The 10,126-nt window shown below is 40.0% G+C and overlaps 1 protein-coding gene across 2 annotated transcripts in view; it reads left to right on the top strand.

The window, feature by feature from the left end:
• pals1a (protein associated with LIN7 1, MAGUK p55 family member a) overlaps positions 1-6,827 on the top strand; it is a 32,713-nt gene extending 25,886 nt beyond the window's left edge. The window contains exons 11-17 of one of the 2 annotated variants that reach the window (XM_076106952.1): positions 1,078-1,149; positions 1,466-1,537; positions 2,316-2,483; positions 2,585-2,674; positions 3,624-3,736; positions 4,022-4,080; positions 4,191-6,827. In XM_076106952.1, the coding sequence (XP_075963067.1) occupies positions 1,078-1,149; positions 1,466-1,537; positions 2,316-2,483; positions 2,585-2,674; positions 3,624-3,736; positions 4,022-4,080; positions 4,191-4,437 (821 nt within the window). In that variant the 3' untranslated portion in view covers positions 4,438-6,827. Of the gene's footprint in view, positions 1-1,077; positions 1,150-1,465; positions 1,538-2,315; positions 2,484-2,584; positions 2,675-3,623; positions 3,737-3,969; positions 4,081-4,190 lie in introns of both variants that reach the window. The other variant, XM_076106953.1, reaches the window with a different exon arrangement.
• The last annotated feature ends 3,299 nt before the right edge of the window (positions 6,828-10,126 follow it).

Here is a 10,126-nt window from a genome sequence, read left to right as displayed (position 1 = left end):
CGAATTGTAATAGTATGGCTACTCGTTTGCATTAGCAAGCTAATGTAGGCTAACATCAGTTGGTACTTGTTGCCATGGCAACGATACACACTTTCATGCCGACTGAAAGAATGCAAATTGTAAACATGGATAATATGCATTGTACTGTTTAGAATGATAGCAACCCATATAACCTATTGACTTGGATATATATATATATATATACACATACAGTATATGTATGTGTATATAGGTATGTATCTATATAAATATATTTATATGTATGTATATATTTATACAATTTGTATACAACTTTTTTTCTCTTTGTCCTGTCTGTCTCAACAGGACAGTAGGGGGAAGTAGTTGGGGGAGGCAGTAAGAAGAACCTGATCACATGTTTTTTTACTAAACTAATTTCAACTACCAACAGTCATACCTTCAAGGACCTTAATGTATTGTCACATAATGTCAAATAACGACAAATAAAGGCTAAACTACCGCGGAATCGGCACCAAAACGGTGGGAGCTTGCAACAGGAAGTGCCTTTGAGCTTGCCCTGTCACCTCCGCAAATTGCGCAACTCTAACGCTAGCAGCCTCGTGGGGAGGGGAGGGGGGAGCTGCGCTCATGTGATTGGTTGAAAAAGAGAACGTTGAAAAAACGCATTTGCGAATCCAGCCACGTCAGGAGAGTCTCAAAAACCCACAAATAAATGTGTAGCGATCCACAAAGAAATGCAGTGCATCCACAAACAAATGCATACAAATCCACAAACAAATAGAAAAAATCCACACAGAAATACATACAAATGCAGAAATATATTTGTGATTTATTTTTACACATTTATATAAATTGTAATTTATTGATATGTGCATTGGAATGTATTTGTGAATCGTTCTGCGTGCATTTGTGAGTCAAATTTATTTGTAAATCCTTCTGTGTGCATTTGTAAATCGAATATATTTGTGAATTGTTCTGTGCGCATTTGTGAGTCTTTCTGTGTGTATTTGTGATTATTGAGACTGATCTGACCCCATACTATTTAGTCAAACTCTTATATGGCCACTGGTTGTTTGCTCTCATATTCTCTTTCCACAGGGAAGAGTTTCCAGCAGCAAAGAGAAGCCATGAAACAGACCATAGAAGAAGACAAGGAGCCGGAGAAGTCAGGTCTGTTGCTCTCCTCACTACGCCATAACCTAATGGCTGTGAATACGTTTTTTTTTAGTGTACAATGCACAGTATATAGTTTGTTGTATAGTCTATTTAATGATTGGATTAATGTCCAGAGGGACTACAGGAAATATCTTATTCACTTGAGGGAGTTTGTTGGTGCCCAAACTTCCAGCTAGCTAACTGACAGAGAGATGAACTTCTCATGCAAAAATTAAAAAATTGATTTAGTAAAAAACATATGCTCCGATGCAGTAAATGCATCAGCCTTTTAGCTCCAAGGTGTGTTTCAAGTTGCCTTGCTTGTTTACAGGGAAGCTGTGGTGCGCAAAGAAGAACAAGAGGAAGAGAAAGAAGCTGCTGTACAACACTCACAGGAATGATGGTATGGCTTCCTGTCTCTCTGGGACTCTCATTAAATCTCATTAAATGTAACTGGGGCACAACTTTCATGTGCACGCAAACTGCTTCTAAATGTAGTAGTGGATGACCAACTGTGAAGAAAAAAAGATTGAATTAGTCATGAATGGGTATCTACGACGGCTTATTCGGGCCATTGTAGGTAACGAATGAATGATGAAGAGGGACGAGGTTTAAATGGATAATTAAAAAAGTTCAAAGTAAACTATTAATACCGTCTGAATAGCATCTTTAAAGTGCTGTCCTTATGGTAGGCACAGCCACTAAGTTAGGCAAAGGTCCTGAAAGATACATTTACGTGTTTCGTTCAGGTTTATTTCTGTCTTCTTTTATGAACATAGATAAATACTAATACAAGTCATATATTTTGCACTCTGTGGATCACGTTACAGCAGTGTTTAACAGTGGGGTCCTCGGTGTGATGAGGTTGATCTAACTTTGCAAAGTGAAGCAATGTTATTTTCAACAGAAAGAGGACAATCTACCCTTCTACACTGGCCTGGTTAAAACATCACCATTCACAGAGTCTAAATATATAACTTTTTTTAAACAAATTAAATCAACTATTCGCTGCTGACTTTCTTGCCTTACATCTTGATGAGTTGATCTTAGATACGTCATGTTCGTCATCGTTTCCTCTCTTCTTTGATATCCTAACTTTCTGCCTCTAACCTCTTCTTACAGTTTTTCCTTTGGACCCTATCATAACATTTTCATTCAGTCCTTTCTGTCCATTTGCCCAGACATTGATAACGAGGAGATTCTCACCTATGAGGAGATGGCTCTGTACCACCAACCAGCCAATAGGAAGCGGCCGATTGCACTGATTGGTCCAACCAGCTGCGGGCAGGCGGAGCTTAGACAGAGACTGCTCAACAGTCAACCAGAACGCTTCGCTGGAGCTGTACCCCGTACGACTAACACACACACACTGTACACTCTACACATGCTTTTATGTGTTTGTGGATATACTAACTACTAACCTGTGTGTGTGTGTGTGTGTGTGTTGTAGACACCACGCGGAGCCGTCGGGATTGCGAACTGAGTGGTCGAGATTACCACTTTGTGTCTCGTCAGACTTTTGAGGCCGAACTGGCAGCAGGTAAAGTTCCATATAATTAGATACTCTGACACACAGACGTGTATGTAAATGTATTATTTAGAGGGACATTCTTCACTCAGTATCCAAATTGGCCTGTTTTTTAATAGTTTACTCAATTTCACTCAACAAAAATCAATTCTCAAGCGATCAAGCTAAAAGTATGTAGAAGTAATTTATGAGCCTAGATTTAGAAAACGTCTCCAGAATAGTAGTAGCTAGAAAGCCTTAATGACATACTCATAGATAAGTTACAGTATATAGATGTGTCCAATCCAAATGGTCTGAAAGTGAAGCCAATGAGGAAGTGTGTTAAACCTGCATTCTCTCTACTGACCATCAGGGGGCGACTCCTCTGGTTGTATAGAAGTCTATGAGAAAATGACTCTACTTCTCTCTAGATTTATTACCTCAGTAAACATTGTAAACATGAGTTTATGGTCTCAATCTCTAGTTTCAAGTCTTCTTCAATACAGCATGATGTTCATTTCGTAAATGATGCTCCATTTAGAATCAAATAGAGCATAAAGCAGAGGATGCTAACTCCGCCATCTACTGATGAGGACACTCCCACATACGCAGACACTCGATGGTACTGCCCACCCTTCCATGGTCACAGTGCAAACAGGAACTGCTGTTAGCAAATGCAGCATGGCTTTCCATGGTGTGTTAAGTTCCAAAACGTATCCATGAAAATTATTATTTTGTTTCCACTGTCACTGTTGACAGTCATAAGGTTCAGGAAGCCTCTAACTAAAGTGAGTAAGAAAAAAACTATCATTTGCAGTCTAGATTGATGCAAATCAAATGTTACAACATGACAAGTGATTATGAGCACACTGGCGCTATAAAGGTCGTTTAACTCTGTCAGAGTAACACAGAGACGTCTCGTCCTAGTCCGAGGAAATGATGCAGTACCAGCACTAATGTGGCCTCTGTGTTCTGTTCCCAGGGAAGCTTATAGAGTCCGGTGACTTTGAGAAGAACCTGTACGGGACGAGTACAGACTCAGTGAGACAGGTCATCAACACTGGAAAGATCTGTGTGCTCTGTCTGCACACACAGGTGTGTAAACACACACTCATTGAATGAGCACTGCAGAATACAGTTAAAGGGTTTGTGGTTGAATTGTGTGTGTGTGTGTGTGTGTGTGTGTGTGTGTGTGTGTGTGTGTGTGTGTGTGTGTGTGTGTGTGTGTGTGTGTGTGTGTGTGTGTGTGTGTGTGTGTGTGTGTGTGTGTGTGTGTGTGTGTGTGTGTGTGTGTGTGTGTGTGTGTGTGTGTGTGTGTGTGTGTGTAGGCTCTTAAGGTGCTCAGGAGTTCTGACTTGAAGCCTTACATCATCTTCATAGCTCCGCCCTCCCAGGAAAGACTCCGAGCCCTATTGGCTAAAGACAACAAGAACCCCAAGGTATTTATTCAGTGTCCCTTCTACTCCGCCTGTTTACACTCTGTCAAAGATAAATATCACCAGTGTTTACATCTCTGTTTTTCTCACTAATGTGTGTGTTTTGTGGACAGCCCGAGGAGCTGCGGGACATCATTGAGAAAGCGCGGGAGATGGAGCAGAGCTGCGGTCACCTGTTTGACGCCGTCATCGTCAACGCGGACCAGGACAAAGCCTTCAACGAGCTGCTACGACTCATCAATAAACTGGACACTGAGCCCCAGTGGGTGCCCTGCTCCTGGCTGCGCTGAGAGAACACACACACACCAGTCAGAGAGAGTCACAGCAGAGTACACGTTTCTAGTGGTCCAACACACCTGATGCTGCGTTACGATGGAGTATTAGGGCCACCGCAGCGAGACTACAAGTCTTTTGAGAGATGAAGTTGTAATTTTATGGGAAAACATCACAATATTACAACCTAAAGTTGTTATTTTACAATATAATGTCATAATATTAAGAGATAAATTAAGAAAAAAAAACCATCATATTATAAGATAATGTAGTTTTGGGAGAAAAAATCCTGATATTATGAAATCAATTTCTAATTTTACAAGAAAAAGTCAAGACTATTAACAACAGTCATAATATTACTAAATATAGTTGGATTTTCACTAGAAAAGAAAATCCTAATATTACAGTGACAATTTATTTTTTTTAGAACAAAAGGCTGTATGTTGGGATAAAAACAGCGCAGGTTAGTTTACATACATGTGTTGGTATATCCTAACACATGTATGTAAACTAACTAGACTATATAGTGCGACTGTACAGTTGTTAGTTGAATGGGTTTGGAGAACTGCGTGTCTTTACGATGACAGACATTAGCTTCATCGTTCCCAGCAGACTGGATACACAGCATACTGTTCTGCTGACAGCTGATTCTGGCTGCCTGTCACCATAAAACCCACTGGACTCTATTGTTGGGTTTCACTTCATCTCAATATCCTTCCAGATATAATATTAATGTGCTTATTATAGAAATCTTTAACATCAATACTCCCTCATGTAACGCATAAACGCTGACAGACTGCCATCAACTGTTCTCTTTTAATATTAAGATCTTGTAATTTTACAGTTAAAATTGTAGAATATTAGATTTAGTAAAATTTTAACATTATCCTATAATATAAGGATTTTTTCTTGTTTCATAACATGGAAAATGTTTCTCCAAATACTCAATTATCAAAATATCACCTTACTAGTACAAGTTATATCATACAATTATGACTTCATCCTTAACTATTAAAAGAAAAATACAACTTAATTCTACACCTTTAATTAATAATTAACATTATATTCTTGAAATAAGTTTTCTTCCTCAGAAAATGATTACTTTATTTCCATAAGATCATAAATGTATTGTTGAAATGTGACTTTACTTGTAATTCCAACTTTATTCTCATAACATCATGACCGTTGTCTTTTCTTAACATTGACCCTAATACTCCATTGTACTGCAGAGAGTATGGATAGTAGAATGTATTGACCCTAATACTCCATTGTACTGCAGAGAGTATGGATAGTAGAATGTATTGACCCTAATACTCTGTTGTACTGCAGAGAGTATGGATAGTAGAATGTATTGACCTGTTGGCCCTAATGACATACATGCCATGTAGCTTTGTGTGTAGGGCCTCCTCAAAGGGAGGACCCCTCTACAAAGAGATCTGGTTTGGTGCCCGAGTGATATGACACTCATCTCTTTCTTATCTTCACAGTTCTTAGTGAGACCAAAATATGGACCTGGACAAATCCCTCTTTCCTCTGAGAGCTCTTTCTCAGAAATGTGAGGCCTCGTTCGTTACGCACCCTTTGCCTTTATTCTGTCGTCATTTCAACCGCTATGATTCAAAATATTTAAATGATCACAGTCACAATTATTTTAACCTTTTGCAGTGCCGAGAATCTGTGTAAAAAATTGAATTTTGTGTTATGGCTTTTTAGTTGTTGTAGTTAATAAGTTGGCCCCCCGAGCACAGAGTACAGATGAGGCCCCTGGTGAGAAGTAAATGTGAAAAGTCACACACACACACTAAGATTCATAAAGTGCTGATTTAAATCCACGCTGATTATTGCTATGAAGAACACACGCACACAGGTGTGTACGTACACACCAAAACAGCATTAGATGCTGACTTTACCCTAAAATCTGTCCACTGTGGCCTGAAGCTGCAGCCTTCTTCACACTGACTGACAGCTTCTGACCGGCTCTCCTGTTAAAGTACAAGCTACTGCAATAGAGGACGAAGCACTTGATATTTCCTCTCGGACTCTTACGCTCCTGTCTGATCACATTTGAGTAGTAGTGACGTCTGAACCTGAGCAGGTACAGAAAACGTGGAAGTTGTAGTTTTTAGTCGTGTGTGTGTGTGTGAGAGAGAAGACAGCAAAGTATTATTATGAACTGAAATAGACCTGACAAAATATCACTCGTCACTGGCTAGAGCATTTATATATTTGTAATATTGAAAAATAGATTTATGAAGTCCAGAATGCACCAATAGGATTGCAGGTTTTACCTTTTGCCTCAACTGCCATTGGTCCAGGAGGAGGAGGAGGAGGGGGTGGAGCTAAGCAGAATTAACTGTATTGAATGTAAAGTTAATTGATACCACTTGTTTATCAGACATCACTTCCTAAGTAAATCTGCATTTTGTATGAATATTCACAATGAATAAATAAATAAATAGATGATTGATAGAAAACAACTGACTTTGTTTTTTTGAGGTTTCTTCATGTACAGATTTTGTTTTACATATTTCCTCAAGTACATATTTTTTCCAAAACAGATCTGGCCAAGAAAATTTTCTCAAGACAGAGACTAACATCTTAAAGTAACTCAAATGAATGAAAGCCAGATGCAAAATTTCTTTAGCGGAGTTTGGCTTGAAATGTTCCCCATGCGAGGAAGAACATCCATCGTTGAAGGTTCCCTCTTTGTCCTTTCAAGTTCAAGAGTTCATCCGAGGACATTTTCAGCCCGCTACTGATCGCTGTGCTTTATCGGCCAATACCTAGAACTGATCTGATACCAGACCAGTGTTGAATTAAAAAGCTGCCTGCCTCACTTTATATGTGTATAAGGCAACTTAAGAGGCAAAATCAGGCTTGACTTCAACATTGCTTTTCCTCACTTTGTAAAACAACATGTAACAAATAAATAACTGGATATAAATGCACTTAATTTCTTAAAAGAATGATATCCGATTCTGGACCCAGTGACTTGAGTCAGTGTCAGACAGATATCAGTATCGGTGCATCTCTAAATTTAACCTCAGTCACAAATGATGTAGTGTTGCATCGCTCCAAGGATCTCCACAGTGCTGTGAATTGGATAACCAGATGCCTGAATATCATATTATCTTCTCAACCAGATGTTGAAAAAAAATGATTGTAATTTAATTTTTTTTTTTTATTATACTATAGTGATCCCTTTAAGGGGGAAATTTGTCTCTGCATTTGACCCATCCCTGTATATAGGGAGCAGTGGGCTGCCAATGACGGGCTCCCGGGAGCAGTGTATTGTTCAGTTACACTTTGACACGTGACCCGTCCCAGTCCCAGTCGAGGATCGAACCGTTGACCTTTTGGTTGCCAGACAACCCTCTTAACGGTCACCCCTAATGTTATTTACCTTTTAGTTTGATTCCAGAAAGCAGGATGAACAATGATGAAATGATGCCGATGGTTACATGAGGCCTCTCCCCTCCATTTTCTCTGCTAAAATGACAATACTGCATAATACCATTGACTCGTACAATGGCCTGCTGTTGATGTTCAGTGTTTTTGCCTCTAAAAAGCATCAAAATACACAGTATTTGAATGTATTTTGGGAGAATGCTACAATACTGTTAGAATTTGTCTGAAGATTTTTACAGTGTATGTGACAAAAAATATCCTATTTCACTCAACCAGATCTCATGGTTTCCATCAGTGAATGGAACAAGTGGAACGTCATCACATGACCTAAGTGAAAAAAAAATTGCGTCACATTGCGGGACTCTAACCCGGCCTCCCTGAGGTCTTATTTAGCGTGGGACTCCAACCCCGCCTCGGGACTCTAACCCGGACAATTGGACGCGGGATTCTAACCCCGTCTAGACGCGGGACTCCAACCCGGTCTCGGGACTCTAACCCGGCCTCCCTGAGGTCTTATTTAGCGTGGGACTCCAACCCCGCCTCAGGACTCTAACCCGGACAATTGGACGCGGGACTCTAACCCCGTCTAGACGCGGGACTCCAACCCGGTCTCGGGACTCTAACCCGGCCTCCCTGAGGTCTTATTTAGCGTGGGACTCCAAACGTCTTTCAATGATGCTTACACTTTTTATCGGTTTACCAGGACTTTTCAGACATCGTAACGTAACATCACTAAATTTCGTGTTTTCAATCAGCAGTATTTGGAAATTGATTAATATATTAATTGAATGTGGTTCAATTAAAGGCAGCAGCAAACAGAAAAGTCTTCAATCTTGATTTAAAGGAGCTGAGGGTCTCAGCAGACCTGCAGCTTTCTGGGACTTTGTTCCAGATATGTGGAGCAGAACAACTGAACGCTGCTTCTCAATGTTTAGTTCTGACTCTGGGAACAGAAAGTAGACCAGTCCCAGACGACCTAAGGGGTCGGGATGGTTCATCAGGTAGCAGCAGATCAGAGATGTATTTTGGCCCTAAACCATTCAGTGCTTTATAAACCAACAGCAGGATTTTAAAGTCAATTCTTTGTTTGACAGGAAGCCAGTGCAAAGACCTCAGAACTGGAGTGATGTGATCCACCCTCCTGGTCTTAGTGAGGACTCGAGCTGCAGTGTTCTGAATCAGCTGCAGCTTTCTGACTGACTTTTTACAGAGACCTGTAAACACACCGTTACAGTAGTCCAGTCTACTGAAGATAAATGCATGGACAAGTTTTTCCAAATCCTGTTGAGACATAAATCCTCTAATCCTTGATATATTCTTCAGGTGATAGTAGGCTGATTTTGTAATTGTCTTGATATGGCTGTTCAGGTTCAGGTCTGAATCCATAACTACACCTAGATTTCTGACTTGGTTTGTGGGTTTTAACATCAGTGATTGAAGCTGAGCGGTGATTTTCAATCGTTCGTCCTTGGTACCAAAAACAATTACTTCAGTTTTATCTTTGTTTAATTGAAGAAAATTCTGGCACATCCAGTTGTTGATTTGTTCAATGCAGTTACCCAGCCCTTTTATGGGATTATAGTCCCCTGGTGACATAGTTATGTAGATTTGTGTGTCGTCTGCATAGTTATGATAACACACTTTGTTGTTTTCCATAATCTGAGCTAGTGGAAGCATGTAGATGTTGCACAGAAGAGGCCCCAGTATTGAACCTTGGGGAACACCACATGTCATTTTAGTCAGGTCTGATGTGTAATTAGCTACAGACACAAAGTATTCTCGGTCCTTCAAGTATGATTCAAACCAGTTAAGTGCTGTGCCAGAAAGTCCCACCCAGATTTTTAGTCGACCGTCCATGGTCGACCGTGTCGAATGCAGCACTGAGATCCAGTAATACTAAGACTGAAATTCTGCCATTGTCTGTGTTTAAGTGGATGTCGTTGAAAACCTTAACAAGAGCAGTTTCAGTACTGTGGTGCTGTCGAAAGCCTGACTGGAAGACATCAAAGCAGTTATTTACGGCCAAGAAGTTGTTCAGCTGTTGGAAAACCGCTTTTTCAATTATTTTACTTAAAAATGGGAGGTTTGATATTGGCCTATAATTTTTCATTGTTGCGGAGTCTAAACTAGCCTTCTTTAGGAGCGGTTTAATAACTGCAGTTTTTAGGGGTTGTGGGAAGACACCTGAAAGAAGGGATGTGTTTACAATTTGTAAAAGATCAGTGGTCATGCAGTTTGAAATATTTTTGAAAAAGTGTGTTGGTAGAATATCCAAGCAGCAGGAGGATGACTTCAGATGTTGTATAATGTCTTCTAGGCTTCTACGGTCGATTGAATGAAATTGTGTCATGATATTTGAATGGATGTT

Source organism: Anarhichas minor, unplaced genomic scaffold, assembly GCF_050575085.1.
Source record: "Anarhichas minor isolate MPS153535 unplaced genomic scaffold, ASM5057508v1 ptg000037l, whole genome shotgun sequence".
Lineage (NCBI taxonomy): Eukaryota > Metazoa > Chordata > Actinopteri > Perciformes > Anarhichadidae > Anarhichas > Anarhichas minor.
This window is presented reverse-complemented; position numbering and strand designations above follow the sequence as displayed.